We start from the raw sequence: 22,685 nt of genomic DNA on the forward strand, positions 1-22,685 counted from the left end.
CGGGGCGGGGCTGGGATGGGATGGGATGGGATGAGGGAGGGAGCCAGGAGCAGCGTCCCTTCCGCGTCCCGGAGCACGGCAGCCGTGCGGCCCCGCCCGCCGAGGGGTGTCCCGGCCGCGGGGAACATGAGCGGAGTGTCCGGCCCGAGCGGCACCCCGGGGCTCACCCGACCGGGCTCTAAATCCGCCGCATCCTGCACTTTCCCGTCCAGGAAGGCGTGAAAACCGAGAACGAGCATATCGACGTGAAAGTTACCGGGCAGGACGGCTCCGTGGTGCAGTTCAGAATAAAGCGGCACACTCCGTTGAGCAAGCTCATGAAGGTGTACTGCTGCCGGAAGGTAGGCGCGACCACGGCCCGGGAGCTCCTGCGGCCCCGGGGGGCTCCCACGAGCCCCGGGGAAGCGTCCCCGTGCTGGTGGAAGCCTCTTTGCTTCTCTGCCCGCATCGTGGAACATGCTTGTGGGCACAGTGAGGGTGTTCAGGTGTGTGGGAGAATGAGGAGCTGGGATGCTGGCAGCTCCTTGGTGCGGAGCTCATCTCATCGGTGAATGGAAGCCACCTCTTCCTCCTCAGTGTCCCGCGGGATTTACAGAAATTCCTCCGGTTCCAATCCTGTCTCTGAAACAATTCACTGACCCTTAGTCCTGTCATCTCCAAAAACTTGATCAACTTTGAGCGCATTTGAAAAACGACACAAAATAAATTATACTATGCCACAGCTTCTTCATGGGTTCTTTCCTCCTCCCTTCCTGTGTCTCCTGATGCCTGTTGCACAGTTGTGACCACTGTGTTGCACAGGTGTCCACAGGCTGTTCCTCAGTGCCATCCTGAACTGAACAGGATGTATCCCCACAGCTCAGTTCCTGATCCTGGAGCTCACAATGCCTCTGCTTTACGCATGCGAATGGCTTTGGAAACAGAGTTGGATTTTGTTTGCCCTTGTCTGTTACTTGCAGGATCCTTTCTTCAATTATTCAAACTCTGCCCTGATCTGTGCCTGCTGCACCCTCACACCTCTCTGGGTTTTTTGAGAGGTACAGGGACTTCTAGCATTCCTGTGTGTGACAGAAGTGTGAATCATATGGATTTTTAAGGATTTTAGAGGGCAGAGCAAGGTTGTTAATCCCTGATGCAGGGAATAAAGGCATCCTCCTGTGATTAAATTGTCAGAACACAATTCAGTAGTGTGGTAATTCAGGTTGTAAGGGCGACAGTTCCCAGCATTTGACCATCCTTAGTGTAGACAGCAAGACAGGTGTGCTCAGTGTCCTGGTGGTTAAATCTTAATCAGAGAATCACAGAATGGTTTGGGGTTAGAATGGAATTTAAAGCCCATCTCGTTCCACCCCCTGCCATGGGCAGGGACACCTTCCACTATCACAGGTTGCTCCAAGCCCTGTCCAGCCTGGCCTTGGACACTTCCAGGGATTCAGGGGCAGCCACATCATTGCTCCTCTGGGCAGCCTGTGCCAGGGCCTCACCTCCCTCAAAGGGAAGAATTTCTTCCTAATACCTAATCTAAACCTATTTTCTTGTCATCCCCTTTATCTTTTGGGTGTTAATTTTGTTAACGTGCTCTCACAGTAAATCCATGAATACTTAGTTTGGATTCAGAAGCACAAGTGTGGTTTCTCATATAGAACTTTGAATTTGCAGGGCTTGTCAATGAGGCATATTATGTTCCTGTTTGATGGACAGCCAATTAAAGAAGAAGACACACCTGCACAGGTATGAAAAACACTCTTACTGCAAATTGCTACACAGATATTTGGATGTCTGAGTGATGATCAAAGGGGCTTGAAATCAAAATGATACTGAAATAGTTGCTGTGAGTTTAGCATGTTCCAACAAATTTGTTCAAGTTGACTGATGAAAAGTGTTTCATGTCTTAGTTAATTAAAGTTATTCTTGAAGTGCTGTATTGCTGATTAGGAGCAGGGAGCCAAGTGCTTTCCTCACCACGTTTTTTTCAAGTTTTCTGTATTATTTATAAATTTCATATTTTTAAAATGTTAAAATAATTCCTGTGTTACTCCCACAGCTGGAGATGGAACACGAAGACACGATCGAAGTGTACCAGCAGCAGACAGGCGGAGGAGGGTGCTAAGACATAGCATCTTTTGGAGAACAGTTTGAGGATCCTCATCACACCTCACTCTCTTGTCTGCATGCACAAGTCAAAATAGTATCTGCAGGGATTGAGCTGTGTCTGAATTTAACCATTTGAAGTTCAGATTGTGTGTTGTCTGTTGTTAGCCTTTTTTTTAATTTTTTTTTTTCTTTCTTTAAACTTGTGGTCTAAGCATTCATCCGTGTGTTGGGACACTGAGTGTTCATTCCTGACTCTGGTTGGTCTTGCCCTTCTGTTTCAACTCAAGTTATATAAATAGTTCAATGTATTTTCATGCCAAGTGTGAGTGTAAAAGTTTCCTTTTAAGATGCACCCAAGAGAAGGAACAGAGATACAGGTTTTAAGTTTTTGGCTCGTATTAAAAATTTAGTCAGTCCCTTGGGCAGCATTACACCTTTGACTGGGGCTAGAACACAATACAATGCTTAGAATAGAGTTTAAATGCTCCAGGTTTACATGTGTTTTTTTCATATTATGATAAAGTAGGCCAAAATGTACTTTTTAAATGCAGAAATGGTATTTTTTTTTTGTCCTGCACTATTGCAGAACTGGAGGTAGCAGGGCAGCTGGTCCAAAAACTTAATGCTTGTGATAGAGTAGCTGTGCTTTTTTGTTGTGCAGTTTTGTAAAAATCCCAGCACTGAAATTCCAGCTGTTTGCTGAGGGCTGGGTGGCATCTGTCACTTTGCCCTGCTCCCTTGACTCTTTCTCTGTGGATATTGGAAGTCTGTGGCCTCAGGTTTCTTTTTAATACTTCTTTTTGATAGATAAATTTGGTAAATGAGGAGGGCAGGGGAAATGCCTTTTAATGTCACCAAACTGTGCAGAAGATCTAGTAAGTGAGGGGAGACATTTAGGTGTCTTCAAAATAATAATAATAACAATAAACTCTTCTCCTGCCTCTCCAGCCTTACTGAGGTTTAATTATTTGTGTGGTGGTTTGGGTTCCATGAATCCTGTTCCAAAGGAATTTTAACTCAGGTTGTCCTGCTGCTCCATGGAATCATAATCAGCCTTTTTTTGTCCATTTGTTCACATTAACTATGCTCCTGCTTGCTGAGATCTGGCTGGAAAGGCCCCTATTCCCTTTTCCATGTTGGTGGCGAGCTGGGGTGCGCTATCCCGCGGCTCCCGTTTTGTGTTCCCGGATTTCCACATTAACGTGCTGCCCTTTGCTGTCACCCATAGCAAATCCAGTCTGGGACCGAGTTCCTGCCTCCCGCTCTCTGTGCCCCATCCCGGGGGAAACGCCGTGTGGAGTCTGCTCCAGGGAATGCGAAGGGCGTGCCAAGCCACCAACCCCCGCGTGGGGCATTTTGCGTATTCTCCTGTGTCCTCCCAGCGCAGCGGAGCAGCTGCCGCGCTCCCGGCGCTTCCCACAGGGAATTCCCGGTGCGTTCCCGCACCCCGCTGCACCCGACGGGAGGACTGAGCGCTACCATAGAGGCGACACGGCAGGATAGAGCGCCGCCCCCACCCCGCCCAGCCGGCGGCCGCTCTGGCCGCGCACCCGGAAGCGGCGGCGGGGCCGCGCCATGGCGGGGACAGCGCTGAAGCGGCTCATGGCCGAGTACAAGCGTGAGTGGAGCTCCCTGGGCCCCTCGCGCTGCCTTCCTGCCGAGATCGCTCCCAAAGGCCGGGAGGACCCACGGGCCGGGCGGGGCCGGCCAGGCCGCGGGGCAGGCCAGGCCACGGGCCTCCCGCTGGGCGCCCGGGGCAGCTGCCCGTGTCCCGCCGGCCGCTGCTTCACCTCCTCCCCTCCGCCGGCTGCAGGGTCCTCCCTGCGGCCGTACAGAGCTCCCGGGGTGGGGGTGAGGGTCAGGGTCAGCGGACGGGTACGGGGCACTGCCGGCTTTCAGAAGGCGGTGGGAAGGGGGACTCCTCTGGGATTCCGTGGCTCCAGGATCTTAGGCAGGGTGAGGCTTCGAACCCTGGGCAAGTGGCCAGTTATTATGATGTTTTTCCCTGTTAAGTTTTCCAGATGGAAGGGAATACAGGTATGGAAATACCTGTTGTGGAGCTCTGTTACATCAAAGGTAATTAGAGGTGTTTGTCAGGGCAAATACCTTCTGGTTGTGGCTGCCCTATCCTTGGAAGTGTCCAGGGCCAGGTTGGATGGGGCTTGGACTAGCTGGGCTAGTGGAGGGTGTCCCTGTCCATGGGAGGGGGTGGAATGAGATGAGCATGAAGGTCTCTCCCAACACAAACAATTCTGTAATTCTGTGAAGTCCTTAATGGAAGCAGAATGGTTAGTAAAAGGATTTAAACTCGAATTTAGTAATGAAAGACATAGACCTGTTTATTTAAAAATCGGTGTGGGATGTGACTACAGGGGGTGGCAAGGAATGATCCTCAGCACAGGGACCAGAGACCTGCTACAGTGGGCTGAGGCCCTCTGGAAATCCCTGTTCTTCTGGGATGGCTCATCTGCTCCCTGGTGAGTTTGAGAGGTGTCCAAAGGTGCCTTTTGTTGGCAAAAAATATTTGTTTACCTAGGTGCTTTTGGGCTTTAAATGCTCTGGCTTTTATTTACGGCAAGGAAGTAGAATGGAGAAAAGAAATGTTGGTGGGGATGGAGGGAGCTGGGCTGTAAATGGGGAGGTGTTTCTGTCATCATTTAGTGGAAGACTCCAGCCTGTGTGAAAGAGAGTATTTATAGACACACATTTTCTGCCAACAGTGTGCCTGTTCTCAGGCTGTTCTGCAGAGCACAGGTCCCTAAGCTGAATTGTCACACAGGTCTTTGGGCAGCCAGGGCTCCCCACCCAGCTTGGGCTGCTGCCACTGATAGCTGGGGGTGGTGAGCTGTGTGGGTGAAGTTTGTGCTGACAGTGTGTCCTAGAAATCTGCATTTTCCCATTGTAATCCAGAGGCAGTGACCTGAAAAACAACCACTGAAAGTCTTGGCACTGTTTCTGTCTTCTCTTATCTATCCCTTAGGTCTCAAAAAAAAGCATTTATGATCCTTTGTTTTTGAGGAGCACAGAGATCTTACTGCAGTGTCTTGTATGAATGAAATCTTTAGGAGAAATGATATTAAATGATCTCAGAAAGATTTTGACTTAATGCCACAGGCAGACATGAGGTGAATCTTCTCTGCCTAGCTTCCCAGGGTAACACTAGTCGTGAACAGAGATACCCTTTTGTCTGTGATCTACCTTTACAAGCACTTTCCCATGCTCAATAAAACACAGAATTGGAAAAAAAGGAATGTAACTCACAGTGGCTGACTGCACAGTGCTTTCTGGAAACCTGAGTTGCAGCAGTGCAGTAAGCCAAACATTTCTGTGTTGTGGATTCCCCTCTGCTGCATGTCCAGGTTTGTTATTTTCCTTTAGCACAAACCCCAGCATCAAGCCTGACTTACAGCCTTTCCTCTAAAGACTGACAATTAATTGTAGCTCTTCAGAAGCTCTTAGCCCTGTAGAGATTTTCAGCAAAAGTTATTTTGAAAAATAAAAAAAGCTCCTGGTTGTAGGTAGTTCTGTTGCTTCTTTTTACCAAAAAAAAAAAAAAAGCAAGTCCTACCTTGGGACAGGGCTGGAGTCTGAGGCTCATCTCAGTGTGAAGTTTCTCCCTCCTGATGATGTGTGTTGCTGGTGTGGATGTGGGTGCTGTGAGGCCCTGGGTGAATGTGGGAATGGAAATGATTCTCCTGACTCCTCTCCTGACTGCTCACCTCGGATGAAATCTTGTATATGTTATGTACAAAGTTGTTGACACAATATTTTTTCTTTACTTTCCCTCTTCTCCTCCATCTCTTCTCTTTAGTTACTTCTAGTCATGACAGTGGTGTTTGGCAGGCAGTGCCATGGGTGTATTTTCCTTACCAAACTTCTAATTCTTTCCATTTCTTTTCCCATTTTTGTCTTTCATCTTTTTCTGTGCACATGCACACACACGTTTAAGTCGCAATTTAAAGATTTATTGTTTCCTTCTGTGAAAAATTCTTGACATTGTGAGCAGTGACCTGTTGGAGCTCAGATATATTACTGCATTTTGGGAGAGGCTGTGAAACAGCACTGGTTTTCTTTCCTTTTGAAGAAGGAAGGGAAAGTGGCTGTAGACATCCAGATGACACAGAATGGGTTTTTTATCCTCATTTAGATATTTTAATGTTTGACTTTTTGCTTTCTCAGATTAACTGTCTACTCTGCCAGAACTAGTTTGGCTAAAGCATTAAAAAAAATCAGATGTAAAAAAGGGCGTAATTTTTATTAGAGCATGTGTCTGTTGCTAATTCTAGATGTATAATAGTATTAAGGCCTGACCTAAGTCTCTCAGTAGCATATATCAATTAAGAAATGGAAACCTTCTTTTTTCTGTGTTTACTGTTTCTTGATGCCAGATTTGAAGATGTCTTATGCTGGCTGAAATTTCAAGTCTAAAATGGATTACTCTGGAAGAATTAATTCTCAGAGACCTGAGAATTGTAGTGCCCAATTGTATGCACTAGATTTCCTTCCTGGTATAAACAGACAACAGGGCAGGGGATTGTAATGCCAACAGGTTTCTTTGGAAATGCTGTCAGGTTGAAACTGAGTTTTTTGTTAATTCTGAGATCTGGGAAATCACAGAAATAATAAACCTTCTAATCCTGTCAGTGCTGCAGTGGATACTTCCCATCCTTAGTGCTTGGGGAGAGTTGTATGGAGTCAGAAGAGAACTGACTGTTTTCAAACATCTCAGTCCAGTTGTGTCAGATACTGCAGGGAGCATATGCCCATGACATTTCTTGAGTCCTAGGTTTTTAATCTCCTTGCAGGTTTGCTAAACAGCTGCAGTTGTTAGGAAACATACTGTTGAACTTCTCTTTTAAGGATGATCTTCTCAGTCTCTTCAGTGCTTTAACTAGATGTGTTTTTGGCTGTCCTGAGAACCATCTCCAAGGTGTAATTGGCTGATAATGACTCCACAAAGAGCAGTGAAATGAAAAGGAAGGCACCGATTCTGTGTGCAGCAAATCTGCCCCGAATTCTTAATAGAAGCATCACACTTGTCTAGTTATCATCTCTGTTTTAAGCTTACAAGGTTTGGCCCTGCTCCCAGGGAAAAAAATAACAAGTTGTACCTGAGGAGGTTCAGATGGGCTGTTGGGGAAAATTTCTGCACTGAGTGGGGCTGTTTGGCCTATCTGGTCTGTCAGAGTCCTGCTGTATGTGATCAGAGCATTGGTTTTAGCGTTTCACTGCTTTCTGCTGCTCATCTATAAAGAATGGGAAACCCTGCTCCCCCCACCAACATTCCATTAAAGTGACCCTCTTTTGGAGGCTCTGGTGAGCTGATATTGTGTCAGCTCCTGGTGGTTCATGTTGTACCTCTCTGAAAACTGGGCTTGCAGTTTTCTTTTGAACAGCTCTGGAGTAATCACAGTGTAGGATGTCACCATCGCCATGGAAAAAGGAGTTTTTCCTTTCTCAATGATCAGGTGCAGCAGCAGCCACTCAAAATCAAAGCTCCTGTGCCCCTGAATGCTCAGTTTCTACTTTACCTGATCCTTAAGGATGGAAACCTTTCTTTGAAGGGGGAGTTGAGCAAGAAAGTGGAAAATTGAACCTCTGTCTTCATGAAGACCATTTGCTCTGCAGGCTTTGGCTGTTTCTTCCCATTGCCCCTCTTCTCTTTGGAGTGCTGTATGACACAATTCTGTGTGGCTGCCCACCATGAGGTCTGCTGCCTGCTTTTCCGGGGAAATAGCGTGAAACATCAGAGGGATTTTCTTAGAGAGAACCACAAGATGGAGTGTCACTAAAGGACACAGAATGATTCACACAAACACATCTCAGTGGCATGACAGGAAAAAGAAGTGACTTTCTTTTCTGACTCCAGTGTTTATAGATTCTTGACATTGACCAGGGATTGGATAACTAAGTTGCCACCTTCCCAATCACACTGGTCATGCAAAACGTCCATCAAAAGGTGTTTCTTAGAAGGAAAGTGTAAACAACTTATATTTATAGTTACTTTCCTGGGAAAGTAACTAAAACTATGAAAACAAGATCAGAAAGTTTAGTTTCCAGGGTGACAATGGAGCAAAATGATTCCAGGAGCTCTTGCATTTGACATCTCCCCCTTTCTGTCTGAAAACATCAACAAGAAAAGCTATTGGAGATCCACTGTGAAGCTGGAAAAGCCTGCCATGGAATGCCAGGATGTGTGGAAAACCATAAGGCTGAGTTTCACTCTGCTGCTGGGCTTTGGAACTTCAGAGAGGGCTGTGCCAAGATTAAGGGCACTCTGAGCAAACAGAAGAGTTCCATGATCTCTCCTGGCAATGCATCTCAGCATCTTCTTCGAATTCTGCAGTAAAGGAGCTGTTTGTAGCACCAGCATATAGTTTTCACCTACAGGCTAAACAGAAACTAGGTCAAGTGTCTCATTTATTGGTTTGTGAGTTTACATATTCCCTGGGTCCGTGTTCCTGTTTGTTCTCCTGGTGTGAATGCATGTGGCAGTTCTTGTGGCTCTGTTCTGTGTGTTACTGGTGTTCCAGAGGCCATTGATTGGGAAAAACTCTGCTGGATAAGCAGCTGGGGGTGTCAGCTCCTGCCACCAGCTCCAAGAGCTGCCCCATGGCTCACTGGAAGCCTTGGGGCTGGTGTTGAGCCCCTGGGACTGCTGGCCCACTGATTGCCTGTTTGTTGCTGAGCTGTGTCTTAACTGCTGCTGCCTCCCTGCAGAACATCAGAAACTAGAAACTGATTGTCAGTCCAATAGATAGGAGAAAATCTGGTTGTTATTTTATCAGCACATGGTGTACTGGCCTTCACCAGCTTGAAGTAAAGGGCTGATGCCAAAGGTTTTTTCATGAATTTGGAATTGTATCAGTTTCCTAGAGAAAGTGAGGACTGATGGATCCAAACTTGCCTGTGCAGCCATGGCTGTTTTACTGATGCTTTTTTTTTTTTTTTTTTAACCCACATTTTCCAGTACATGCAGGAGGAATTGGATTCAATTTAGGGAGCAGAGCCATTTGTCAAATCTCTCATGTGTCAGCTTCTGTTTTTGTGGTGTTATTGGTTTTGCACTGAGGTGCATCAAACCTGAGTGGGTGCAGAGAGGTTACAGGAATACAAACTTCAGGCTGTTAAGGTATTTAGCAAATACCACAGAGGTGCAAAAGAACAGTATTTCCCAAGCTTTGTGTAACGTTTTTGTCTTCCTTTTCAGGTTTAAATTATTGGCTCTGTGAATATGGGGGACTCAATGATCCTAGAGGTCTTCTCCAACCTAAACAATTCCGTGGTCCCAAGGCTAGTTTTAGGAGCCTGAAAAAATCCAAAATGCCAAATAATTTTGTCCAGAACACTGTCCTGCATTAATCAATGGTGGTGGGGCCCACCATGGCCACTGAAATACCTACCCCCTGAAATGCTTGGGCTTGCAAGTCACCTCAATCTTCCTTGTGTTTCTGTTTTTGCAGAGCTGACCCTGAACCCACCAGAAGGGATTGTGGCAGGTGAGGAGCTGAGCAGGGTTTGTGCACTCTGGAGCTGTAATCTTGCATTCAGGTAGCTCTGAGCATTGTTCTGTTCTATTTCACAGGTCCCATGAATGAAGAGAACTTCTTTGAATGGGAAGCCCTGATCATGTGAGTTATTACTATTTAGTGTGTGAAATCAGCAGTTGCTGTGCTGACCTTCTAGGAGAGCAAGAATGTAAAAAAGTATGGTCAGTTCTGCATGATATCAGCATTGGCCTGCCTTGGGCTGGAAACTCCTCTGATCCAAACAGGGAGTTACATTTGGACTTTAAACAGAGTGACAGAGGCAGCACTGGTGATGTGTACAACTTGTTATGATAACTTCTTGTACAGGTGTCATAATAATAAGCTTGCAAATTGGTCAGTAATCCTCATTTGGGCTCACTTGGATATATGTTAAATTTACAAACACTGTAGGAAACTAACAGTTGCTTGTAGATCACACATACCTCTTGGGACATTGCCTAACTGCAAATGCAGGACAAGTTTTGAGTGGAGCAAAATACACAGATTATTAGTGACAGGAGGAAAAAATCAATGTCTAAAATTAGTTTACTTACAATTCAAATTTTTTCTTGAAATATTGGAAGGTTTTTATCAGAAAAAGTATTAAAATATAAATAAAAATGCTTTTGAAGTTCTTTACACTTCATGAATTGGTTGGTGTTAGCAGGAGTTGGGTGCAGTGGTTTTGTGTAGAAAGAGATTCACTCTTCTGTTGGTGAATAGCTCTGACCATGACCTGCTGTGTTTTGGGGGTGATGAAGACTCCTTTACCAAGCTGTGTTCTTTCTCTTCCACTCCCCAGCTGATGGGTGTGGTTGTTGTTAGCAAAATTTGCCATGAAAAGACAAAATCTTTTTGCCCAACATCTTACAGGTTGTCTTCTTTCTTGTACTCCTACTCATGCTATACCTTCTTTGGGAACTTTGAGTACATGGGATAACTGGTGACTTTTACAAAAAAAAGTTCTAAAACGCTGGAGGAGAGGGGAAAAAGACTTTTGTCACTCACATCTGACAATTCATGCAAATACTGCACAATTAAAAGAAGAAGAAGCTCCAGATCACTGAGTCCAACTTTAAGCTGGCGGTTTCTTGTTAGGGTAGATCCTGGCTCTGTACTTGAGGATTCCTTTGGTAAAAATTGGTGATTTCCTTCAGCCAGGGCTGGGCTGTCCTGGAGGACTCTGGGGGCAGCAGGCAGTGGCTGTGGCCCTGCTCACTCCATGCCCACTTCGATCTGGGCAAGTTTTCCCTGCAACCACTAGTGCTGACTGATGAGATTCTCAGCTGGTGTGGGTAGCAGAGATTCCCTAGCTCGATTTGCTTGGAATGTGTTGTCTAGGGATGAAAAAAGATTTCTGTCTCTTGGGCTCAGGCGTGCAACCGATACAAAAGCATTGTGAGCCACAGCGAGTTCCCTATTCCCACACAAGCTGGCTGTGTGGGTGATCCTGCTGCATGGCAAGCCAGAGCCCCTGAGTTATTTTAGACCTTGGTGAGTGGAGGTTTGGATTACCACTGCTTTTTTTTGCTCATTGATGGCAAGAGTTGGCAAATGCCTCTGCTTATGTGCAGTGATTTCTTCTGGGATAACAGGTTGTGCTTCCTGGTAGTTCAGTCTCCTGAAAATAAACACTTAGCATGGAAAGTTTGTTTTGCTGCCTGACACCAGAGATTTTGGCTGCAGGGTCTTATGCTTTCTCTGAGAGGCATAGTCAGCACATCTGCTTCATAATGGGCCAGATTTCAGGTCAGACAGCTGTGATTGCTGGGAGTGTGGAAATCCCAGAGGGTTTAATGCTCTTCTTGGAACATGGAAGGAAATTCCTGCTTATTGGTACTTCCTCCTAGCAGAGGTGGTGTGGCTGAGTGGAGGTTTCCTGAGAGACACTCAGAAGTACTTCTGAATTGCCTAGAAAATACCTTTTCTGATGTTTTCTGTCACATCCTTAAAGAACAGAGGAGCTGCTTGCAGACTTGAAAGCCCTTTAAAGTGCTGAGTGTTGAGCTTCAGGTCTTTGTCAGCATAAAATGAGAGGCGGAGGTGCTTTAATTTTGGTTTCTGTATTGTGTGTATGTCATAATAAAGTTATATTTTAAGATCTGCTTAATTTTGAAGCTGTGATACAATAGAAACATGTTTACCCCAAACACATTTGGTTACTTTCATCTCTTTACAAACCTTGTTAGTAGCAGTGTTTGCAGTACCTTTGGAAAGTAAGTTACAGGACTTGTTTGTATTTGTCTGTGGTGATCTCCTCCAGTGTTTTGTAATCTCAAATGTGCTGTGTAGGATTCAGGGAATGAGGTGTGCAGATTAAAGCTGCCTGCAAATTTTTAGACAGATGAAGTGCAAACGCTAAGAAACATAATTGTGAAAATAACAGAATACTTTTTTTCCTTCACCCAGTTTATATAAAGCTAGAGCACATATAATGGCACATAACTTAAAAAAAATAGAGACCTAAGAGAGAAAAGCCATCTCTTATTTATCAGTTCAAAGGTAGGCTGGGTAATGTTACATAGATTGATGTAAGAGCTTGGCTTGGAGATAAAATAATGGATTTTTAAATAATGGAAATAATAATTTCTATCTCCAGTGTTCTTGTCTGCAGCAGCAATGCTGGAACAATGTGAAGCATATAAATGTTAAGACCATAATAAAATAAAGGAGAGAACATATCTTACACTCCCAAAATGAGTGTGATGGGCACAGAACTGAAAACACCCATGTGAAAAAAACCTTTCTGAAGACCGGAGGTGCATTGTTGAAAGTCAGATCTTTACAACATCATTTCAGGAGAGTTTGCCTTATGTTGCTCTGTTCCGTAGCACTGTGTGAGGTCCTTCAGGCTGTGTTGTGTTCATGGATTTAACATTTCAAGGCCAAGTTTTGCCTCTTTGGTTGGCATGTACAAGTGTGTGTTGCTATTCAGGTTTATCCCCAAAAGACACAAAAGCACGCGATGGTTAAGAACTTTATTAGCCTAAAGATTGCTTGAAAACTAAACAGTATAAATTGAAGTCAACTTATCACAAAGCTGTGTAGAAAGGTAATTAGATCTATAATTAGGCTTATGACTTCTGTTTCCATTCCCCTTTTGGGCATCTGATGATTGTGGGGTTTGGTGTTTTTCCAGCATCCTTTTACAAATAAGCCAGTTGCAAATTTATATGAAGCTGTGATTATAGAATTAGAATCACAGAATCGTTAAGGGTGGAAAAGACCTCTGAGACCATCGAATCCAACCATTCCCCAAGCACAGGCAAATCCACCACTAAACCATGTCCCCAAGTGCCACATTCACATGTTTTTTGAATGCTTTCAGGAATGGTGACTCAACCACTGCCCTGGCCAGCCTGTGCCAAGGTTGAACAACCCATTCAGGGAAGAAATTTTTCCCAATATCCAGCCTAAATCTCCCTTGTTGCAACTTGAGGTTGTTTCCTCTTGACCTGTCTCTTGTCCTCTGGGAGCAGAGCCCAAGCCCCACCTGGCTGAACTCTCCTGTCAGGGAGTTGTAGAAGGATCCCTGAGGAGCCTTTTCTCCAAACTAATCAATTCCCATTAGCTGTCCTCCTCAAGGTCCTTCTCTCTCCTGTTTGGAAGATACCTACCTCTCTTCTCTGCCCCTTGCATGAGTAACAGCCAGCTCCTGGAGGTCAGAGCTTCTCATTTTCATGCTTTGTCTTCTGTCAGCTTTGGAAACACTGCAGAACAGGGGGGTGATTGCAGCAGTTGCCATGCTCTCACCTCCCTGGCCCTGCCAATGTCCTTTGTGAGCTAAAATGATGCTGTCAAGTCCAAATGCTGAGTGTTTTGTAGTTGCAAATGCTGTCTTGGATTAACTTTCATAATTTCTTTGAAGTTGATCCTGGCAGTGCTGAGTGGCTAAAACAAAAGCATTTTGCTCACATAATGCAGGGCCTAAAATGGAGTATGTTGGGTTGAGTGTATTTGACAGAAGAGCCCTTAAGGCTGTGGGTTTGCTCTCAAAACAGAACATAGACACCCACCAGCTTTTCAATGCCTGTATGTACATACCCTCAGAAGTTCAACAATAAGCCTTTAAAATGCAGATGGCATTAAAATGGTCGGGAAAAAGTGCATTCAGTTTACTCTCAGATGTGAATTGAATCCCAACTAAATTTAGGGAAAAGGCCAGAAAGGGAGAAAAGTGGTTGAGACAGTTTAGCTTTCATTCTTGCAGAATGTTGATGCATTCTCTTACCTTACCTGCCAGTGTCAATATTCATGTTTAAATCACATAGTTCTTGTATTTAGCAGCCAAGTCTTTTGAATCCCAAAGTTTGTGACAGTCTTCTAGGGCTTTAGGATTTGCTGCTTTCCAACTTCAATGTTCTTTCTGGCATGGAAAACGTGTATTGGGAGGAGGAGGTATGAATATATTCCTAACCCTTATTTCCCAGACAGTGAAACCTTTGTTTGAACGGCTTTTTATTAAATACATGAGGTTTCCTTGGCGACAATTTTCAGTGCTGAAGCTTTTTTTGTCATCTTTCCAATCAAGGGAAATCATGTTTGTGTTACAACTTCCAGATGGTTCATCAAGTTTGAATAAATCATGTCTAACAAACTTGGTTTTTGCTCACTTTCCACAAGTGTTTTATGTAGGCAGGGTAAAATAGTTGTCTTTATGTTCTCAACTTGATTGCACTTTGAACTAGATTCTGAATGCAATAAGGAAATGTTTCTGCAAGAACCCTGATGAAGCCATTTGTTCTCCACCTGCACTGGAGGCAGGGCAGACTCAATACCTGAAGTCTGCAAAGACACATTGTTGTCCTGCATCTCTTCTGATAATTAAGGCCTCTGAGCTGTGTTTTTATTTTTACAAACCTTTACTGTGCTTTCTGCATCAGACAGTGATAAGTGTTTGTGTGGTTGTGGTAGATACTGCTAATTGGGATCTCTGTGCCATTTATAAATTAATTTTGAGCTCCAGCATTTGACATCTCTGTCTTGTAGAGCATAACAGTATCTTCAAAGGCACAGGAGTCCCACACCTGCCTCTGCTTTCGCTTGACGTGCAGACACTCAAATCCTGGAACATGCCTTGGAGCCAGATTCTCCAATTATATCCAGACACACCCTGCTAATTAAACAGTGTTGTGACCTTCCTAGTAATTTAGCGTGCAAGCTTTGATTTCCCCCTTGCCTCCCAAGCCTCATATTTGGATTTAAGTTCATGAGGTGTGGGGTAAGAGCACCTTAACTCTTTGTTTCCTGGAGAAGATATAACCCATGCCTCACACATCTCTATTAGACAAGAATTTGGGGGAAAGAGCTGTTTAAAACTTTGGTGAATAACATTTTATCTGTTTCTAGGGGTCCTGAAGACACCTGTTTTGAGTATGGGGTTTTCCCTGCTATCCTGAGTTTCCCACTCGATTACCCGTTGAGTCCTCCGAAGATGAGGTTCACGTGTGAGATGTTCCATCCCAACAGTGAGTCTGATGCAGCAGCATGTGGGGGGAGGGGGTTTCTTGTGCAACTTAAAAAGAAACTTTTGCAGCAGGAGAGCTGGCATCCTTCCCAAGAGTGTTTCTCTCCCTTTCCAACCTTGAGCAAGCAGCATGAGCATTCACCTGCCCAGTGGTTTTGCTCTGTCTTAGGGTCCTTTTCTCTTCATCCCATTATTCCTCATAAAACTTCTTATAAACAGTCCAACAAGGATTCCAGCGAATTCCATGCCTTTAAATCTTCTGTACAGGATGTGAGACTTAGTGAAATAATACAGGCTCTTTCCAGAATCATAGAGTATGCTGAGTTTGGAGGGACCCATCAGGATCATGGTGTTCAACCCCTGGCCTTATGCAGGACACCTCAAGAATCCCACCATGTGCCTGAGAGCATTGTCCCAACACACCATAAATTCAGTCTTGTTCTATGGCTCCTATATAGGTATTTTGGTGTTATTTTAATGACTGAAAAGTTTTTCATGGGTGCAGCTTTATGAGGCAGCATGGCTTTTGCCCTGTGAAATCACAGGTTTAACATTTCTGATGGGATCTCTGAAATACAGAGTGCTCTGTCCAAGCAGACAACACATTTACAGGTGTTTAATATTAAGACTTTGCTGGTTTTTGCTCTATGATACTGATTGAGTTAGAGATCTTCTCCAACCTCAGTGAATCTGTGATGGTGACAATATTATCTGAAGACTCTTCAGGGGGAGTAATTGCAGTGACAAGATGTACAGCTAACAAGTTTGAGCCCTGGACATAAAAAATACCTTAAAGCCTCTGTTTGCAGCCTGAACCACTACTGTCTGGAATCAGCCTTTGAATTCTGTGTAAAATCATTGCTTTTGACATCTGATGAATCAACACGGATTCTGCAGAGGTTGTTTATTACTACCCAGGTTTGATGGGCTGGATCTGTGTTCAGGCTCTCAGGTCTCTGACTCTCAAGAGCAGGGAAAGGCAGGTGCTGTGCTTCTGCCTAGTGCTTCCTTCAGCTGACATTCTTGCACTTGGAAAGCACAGGACATAATCTCAGCTGGGAAGAGATTTATTTCACTCTATATACAAGGAATTCTGCCATTTCTTGAAGTTTCTTGGTTACTCCCTCTGGAAGCACCACTTGTGCAGGTTCTTGCCCATTTAATCCACATCTTTCTGTTCTCCTGTGGAAGACACACCTGCACAGAACTGTGGATGTGCCCAAGGCAGTGTAGCATCACCTCTGGAGCTCTGATGTCCACAACTTTGGCACTTGGAAGCAGTGTAGCCATGTCAGCACCTTGCTCCAGCTGGACTAATTTACCCAAACTTCTTGCCAGGACTGGTGTCTGTGAGCAAATCCTTGTCCCTGCAGTTCCAGCTGTGGCCTCGGCTTGAGGTTCACTGCTTGCAGCTGTGTTGCATGCAACACTGCCAGGAGGAGTGGGGTGTGGAGAAGCACAAGTTGCCTGACTCCTCTGTTAAAGAGTGGCATTATACATGGGTGTTTCTTCCATGGGATAATTGGAACACACTGGATGGTCAGCTCAGCTCTTTAAAGCCCTGTGACTTGCAGTCTTCTTAATTTGAAGCTGAGATCACCTGAAGTAGACATTGAATCTTTCTTCTCAGCTGGGGTTCTGGTGGGCTGCTTCTACCCAGAAAGGCTGCAGAAAAAAGGGGTGGCTGGGCTGTGCTTTTTCTGTTTATTCCTCCCCCTGTGAGAAAGGAAAATGCTTAAAAAGTCTGGTGTGTCCCCTCATCTTTGCAGCTTATGATATGTGGAGGGGAGTTGAGATACCACAGGACTGTGTTCTCTTACATTAAAATGACCTCCTTGGATACTTTGGCAAAAGTAACTGGGTAGTGATCAATGGCATTGCTTGCACTGGCACTGAGCATCAATGTGGGGAGATGACAGGATCACAGGTGGTTTGGGAAGGATTGTTGGAAGGGACATTAAAACCCATCTTGTTCCACCCCCTGCCATGGACAAGGACACATCCCACTGTCCCAGGTTGCTCCAAGCCCTGTCCAACCTGGTCTTGGACACTTCCAGGGATGGGGCACCCACAGCTTCTCCAGGCAGTCTGTGCCAGGTTCCCATCATCCTCTCAGGGAACAATACCTTTCCACACCCTCTGGCAGTGTCCAGCTATTGCCCTTTGTCCCAAGTCCTTCTCCAGCTCTCTTGGAGTCCCTTTAGGCACAGGAAGGGGTTCTGAAGTCTCCCTGGAGCTTTCTCTTCTCCAGGCCAAGCGCTCCCAGCTCTTCCAGCCTGTTTCCAGAGCATCTCTCTGGCCTCCTTTGGACTCGTTCCAGGAGCTCCACGTCCTTAGGTTGGGGGCCCCACAGCTGGACAGGGGCAGGTCTCACCTGAACAGAGGGATTGAAGATCCATACATCTTCCTGGAATCAGCCTTTGATGTCTTGACTGTGCTGCTGTGTTCCAGCTGCTTTAAATGAGGCACTGCACAGAAACAGGAGACTCCCTCACCATTGAAATCTCTTCTACCAGTGGGTTCCTGACTTGCAAGAAGTGCTGATTCAGCATATGCTGTTCTCACCTCTGCCAGCTATGGTTAGACCAGCTCCAGTCCCCAGCCTGGGGCTGCAGGAAGGACTGTAAATAAAAGTCCTCCACAGTGCTTACGTGCTTGGGCAGACATAGCTGGGTGAATGGAAGGAGCTGGAAGGAGCACAGCTGTTTCCAGCAGTCATTCCTACCTTGTTTTGTCTTTCTTTCCTGGCAGTGGCACCAGTTTGGTCACCTGAGGAATAGAAGCCCTGAAATTATTTCACTAAAGTTTTCATTCCTCAGCAGCTTGGCACACAGGAGAATTAGGCCATGTTGGTAGAGCAGTGTTTTCTTTTGTGGTGCCTCTTCAACTTTTGGTTTCATTACCAAGTCAGTAGAGTCCAGTTTCTGTGAAGACAACTTGTACTGCTGCAGACACTGTGCTAAAGGTGGGAGGGGAAGCACCTGGATCCTTAATTCATAGGTTTCCTTGTTTCCAGGTGCTTTAATGCAGCTGAGCTTTAAGAAAAAAAAAAGAAAAAGAGAAGAGAATTCTTCTGATTGCACCTCAGTAATGTTCAAAAAAAAATCAGTTCTACTGCTCATAATATATTTAACAAAACACTTCATTTTTTTCTCATGTTTATGATATATATAAAACATAACACTTTTCTCTCCTTTGTGTAATCCTTTTCATGGTCACAGTCCAGTGGAGGACTCCAGTGTGCATTCAGTGCACTCATTTCCATTTAAGTAGGACTGGTTACCTGCTTGGAGCTGTGTCTGCCAAAATTCTTGCCTTATTCCACCAGGCTGCATTGTTCATTTTTAGCCTGTCACTGATTATTAAATGACACAAGTGCTCCCAGCAGGTTTCTGCTGGGGAAGGAGTTTGTTAGATTTGCTTAAAGAAGATTTGTCCTAGGTTTTTGTCTTTCAGATTTTGTGTCCTCTTGCCTAAAGAGGAAATTTAAACCTGGATTTAGTTTTAATCATAGAAAAGCCAAGTCTCAAGGCTGATTTGGAGATGCTGAGCATTTCCACTAAGTAACAACCAATCCTCTGTATTTTTTTTGCAGTTTATCCAGATGGGAGAGTCTGCATCTCTATCCTTCATGCTCCTGGGGATGATCCCATGGGATATGAGAGCAGCGCGGAACGGTGGAGCCCTGTGCAGAGTGTGGAGAAGATCCTCTTGTCAGTTGTTAGCATGCTGGCAGGTGAGCACTGACTCCTGTCAGCCTTTCCTGAGTGAGCTGGAGCTGCCTCTTGCTCTTTGTTCACTGAGCAAAGCACATGGAAAGCTGCTCAGCAGCAACCACAGTTCTTAAAGCCCTGGTATTTATTAGTAAACCAGTGCTCTGAGAAGGGTTGGTAAAAATGCAGCTGAATTAGTAACAGGTGTTCCTGTTTGGGGGTTACTGCAAGGCCTTCTGTCCAGGTTGGTAGCAACTGAGACAGTAGTGATGGGTCAGGTGGTCCCAGAGGCTCAGCTGGTTCCTTTGCTGCTGGACAAAGCCCTCTCTGTATTTGCTATGCTGTCCATTCAGCTTTTAAAGCTGTGGATTACAGCCTGTGTTGGATTTGGCTTTGGCAGCTGAAGGATTATCAAAACTAACCAGTACAGTAAACTGGAGTCCATGGCCTCTGGTTTAGAAGCCAGCACACTCTGTTTCTCTTTGTTATTCCTAGCCTGAGAATATGTCCCACCCTGCCATCTTAGGTTCAAAGGAAGGCTTCTTGAGAAGAGACCTGGGGCAAAAAACTTTTTGTGAAGACTTTCAAAGGGTTTTCCCTAAATCTGACAAGAACTGTGGATCAGCTCTGTCATGTACAGCTCTCTGAAAGACAGCTCGTTTTCCACACAGTGGACAGAGCCACTGAACTGCCTGAAGAGGGCAGAGTCATGTCCCTTAGAACTGGTTTTGAAGGATAAATGGGTTTAGAAGCTGCAGAGTTGACCAAAGAGCAAGCAACAGATTCCTACATAGGACTGTTTTAGCTTTGGAGTAGTAACCTGCAGTTGGGAAGCTGTGCAGACAAATAGTACCCATGGGATTCCTGTGGCTTCCAAGAGCTTGGTTTGTGGTGCAGCCTCACCTGGACTGGGAAGTGTGGGAGTCACCTGGACTTGTTCTCTGCCTGTGCATCCTGTTTTCCCATGGCTTTTGGAGGAATTAGGCTAAAACACCAGTGGTCAGCTTCTTTCAGGGTACTGGAAAACTCTCAGCCCTGGCTCTGTAGGTAGTGTAAGGCCAGGTTCACCAGGCTGGGTGACCTGCACACCTGCTGGTTTTTAAGGTGGACCATCAGGGTCATGTGGAGAAGGACTGGAGCCTGAGATACTGGCATGAACTGGGCCAGGGTGGGTGTGGACTGGTGTGTCAGTGGAAGTGAGCAGAGTATGTTAGTGCCTTCTGGAATCCCAGGGCAGTGTCCTGCTGTATGCTGCCCACAGACCTGATAAATCCTGGGTCTCAACTTAACTCCATACAAAATGGGGAGCCCCTGGGACTTCAGGACTCCATGTGCTTCGTAAAGTGTTCTGAAATCATCAGATAAAAGATGTTGCAGAAATGAAAACATGTTCTATGGGTTTCCTTGGATTGTTTTGTTGGGTTTTAGTAGAACAAGCCATCCCAACAATTGACAGCCTGTTTGGGTGGCCTGCTTGGAGGGGCTTTGTGTCTGGCAGTCTGGAGAGCAAGAAAAAAAGGGTTCTGCAGGGAGAAACATGTGGTTTTAAAAGCCCTTGACAGTACTGGGGGTGCCACATTGTGTTGGCCACGTGCATGGTGGGGCTCCACTGCTGAAAGCACAAACAAAATAAAGTCCTGCTCCTGTGCCACTTGTTCCTTGCCTAAACTTGAATTTGTTGCGATATCCTTTCTCTTGTAGTCAGTTAAATCAGAGTCTTTTGGAATTCTTTTGGGAATCCAGGAGCTGTCATTGGATTTGCTTTAGTGCTGTTTCTGCAGTCAGAAGTATTTCAAAGCCTTGGGGAAGTGGCATTCTTGAAGAAGCAAGAAGCTCCATTGCCCACATACCTTTGTGTTTCTTGTTTCAGAGCCAAATGATGAAAGTGGAGCCAATGTAGATGCCTCCAAGATGTGGCGGGAAGACAGAGAACAATTCAACAAAATTGCCAAGCAGATTGTGCAGAAGTCACTCGGACTTTAAGCTCACAGAGAGACTGAAGTGTTTTGTATTTCTCTCCACCTGGAAATGAGCAGTGCTCAGTGCTGGTACCAAAAAGGAAAACTCTGTAAAACTATTGGCCTAGTTCTTATGATTTGTTATTTATTTACCATCTCTTCTCTTCCACTGCTTCAGGGAAGCCTCTAGTTCACTCACTAAATTGTGTGGAAAAGGGATTTAGTGGTACAGAAAAATAGAGACAATGCTGTTTCAAAGGCTGCTTGTTGCTACCTTACTTTGTGGTATGGAAAGCCTGGAGACTTGTCAGTCTGCAGCCCTCCCTCACCCATATGCTGTTGGAGAGCAGTGCTGGTTTGGATCGTCTGCTGGCAGAATTAGTTGTGTTTTTATAGGTAGCATTGCATCTGGAGAAGCAGTAGACAGGAATTACTCTATCCATTCTCTACTTGTTAGGTTGTTAAGGGTAGCAGTTGCAGTCAGATCTGATTTGAAGATTATAGTTAGCAGGAGGGGCTGTAAAGCAGGGCTGTAGTCGGGGTGTGTTAGCAAGGAGAGGAACTTTAGGGAGTGAGCTGTGAGGACTGGCCGGGGATCTGGAATAGCCTGGTGTTCACATGTAATGCTGTGAGTTTGTGCTGAGCCTTTGAGTCGGTGTTGGCTTGGCAGAAATCCCAAGAGCTGCTTTATTAGTCCTTGAAGGCACTCTATAAGCTTTACACTCTGTTAGAGACATAAGGTAAAAAGGCTGGATTGTCCAACTTCCTGGCTGGGGTAGGCCATTGGCATTTGGAAAATCCAGTGAGGATGTGTTTGCTCTGCTGGGCATGTTCATAGCTCTGCAGAAATATCAGCTTGCTCTGGTGACACCTGGGTGTTGAGAGGATCTGGCACTGCTTGCCATTACAACCCTGTTACCCATTTTCAGGTGAACGAGCCAAGATGAGCATGACAGACTTATAAAAATGACCTGTGACCCTCCACACTGAGTGCTCTTGCGTATTAAATAGGAGCCAGAGAGGATGAGTTGTTTGCTGAGGATGGTAGGACATGTTTTGGACTGCAGTGTTGTAGCCAGTGTGAAGGGTGCAGGAAATACCAGCTGGTCACTTCCTAAAACTGCTCTGCGGACCTTTCTGCTTTGCAAGCCAAAATGTGTAGGTCCAAATCTCTCCAATTTACTACAAGCAATAACATGCCCATTGATAGCACATGGAATCCAATTTTGTTGGCAGCTTTAAACGGGCTAAATTTGACAAGGGCTGTTTTTGGGTTTTTTTTTAAATGTGAAAAATGAGTGGAAGGAGTCACACCATGAAGAAATCTTTACAGAGGTGATCGTGTGCATGTGCGTGGTACAAGTGTTCAGCATTTCTGTCTTGCTGTCTGTGCTGCAGGTTGCACTTTGCCATGGTTCTGCACCTCTGAAGAGTTGTATTGCTACAACCTGCTGATTTTACCTCCTTGTAGAAGTAATTGTGGCTTTGATGTCAGGGTGGAAGTGGGACTGGACATAGCTTGGGAGCAGAGATGATGAAATAGTGTCGTACCTAACTAGTATTTCAAGGCATACAGGAAAATGTAGCACTTTATGCAAACTGGGAGTGTTTTGTTGGAGTAGAGGGAGTAATCCTCCCAGGAGCACTGCAGCCACCTTCGGGAACAACGCCGGAGAGCCGTGAGAGCCACTGCAGAAACAGACACGGCAAAAGTGGGGTTTGCTTAAGTGCTGAGTGTTTTATTCATGTGTGCTTGCTCATTATCTTGATTTTATGGTGGGATTTAGTCTGTATACTGAAAATAAAATGATTATATTTTCTCCTTTTTATAGTTGTACACAAATGTATTGCTGTGGGTGTTGTGTATGAGTAACTGCATGGCCAAGAGACTTGCTCCAAAGGAGTGGAAGGGTTCATTCTAACC

General features: G+C 45.2%; 2 protein-coding genes across 5 annotated transcripts; both read left to right on the top strand.

Annotated features, from left to right (window-relative positions):
* Positions 1-182: 182 nt before the first annotated feature.
* LOC107208897 (small ubiquitin-related modifier 3-like) lies at positions 183-3,041 on the top strand. The gene is made up of 3 exons (XM_033516661.1): positions 183-341; positions 1,660-1,731; positions 2,045-3,041. Exons 1-3 carry the CDS (start codon positions 318-320, stop codon positions 2,108-2,110), a joined length of 162 nt encoding a protein of 53 aa, XP_033372552.1. The 5' UTR covers positions 183-317; the 3' UTR covers positions 2,111-3,041.
* Positions 3,042-3,601: 560 nt separating this feature from the next.
* Positions 3,602-22,588, top strand: UBE2G2 (ubiquitin conjugating enzyme E2 G2). Of its 4 annotated transcripts, XM_033516659.1 has the most exons (7): positions 3,655-3,712; positions 4,108-4,170; positions 9,558-9,593; positions 9,680-9,725; positions 14,973-15,091; positions 18,686-18,826; positions 20,674-22,588. In XM_033516659.1, the coding sequence occupies exons 1-7, from the start codon at positions 3,670-3,672 to the stop codon at positions 20,784-20,786; spliced, it is 561 nt and encodes a 186-aa protein (XP_033372550.1). In that variant the 5' UTR covers positions 3,655-3,669; the 3' UTR covers positions 20,787-22,588. The 4 variants fall into 4 exon arrangements, with proteins under 4 accessions (XP_015493444.1, XP_033372551.1, XP_033372550.1 ...); XM_015637958.3 differs by lacking the exon at positions 4,108-4,170 and having other exon boundaries at positions 3,602-3,712; XM_015637959.3 differs by lacking the exons at positions 3,655-3,712; positions 4,108-4,170 and adding an exon at positions 4,467-4,571.
* Positions 22,589-22,685: the final 97 nt, after the last annotated feature.

The sequence above is a fragment of the Parus major genome, chromosome 9 (assembly GCF_001522545.3).
Source record: "Parus major isolate Abel chromosome 9, Parus_major1.1, whole genome shotgun sequence".
Lineage (NCBI taxonomy): Eukaryota > Metazoa > Chordata > Aves > Passeriformes > Paridae > Parus > Parus major.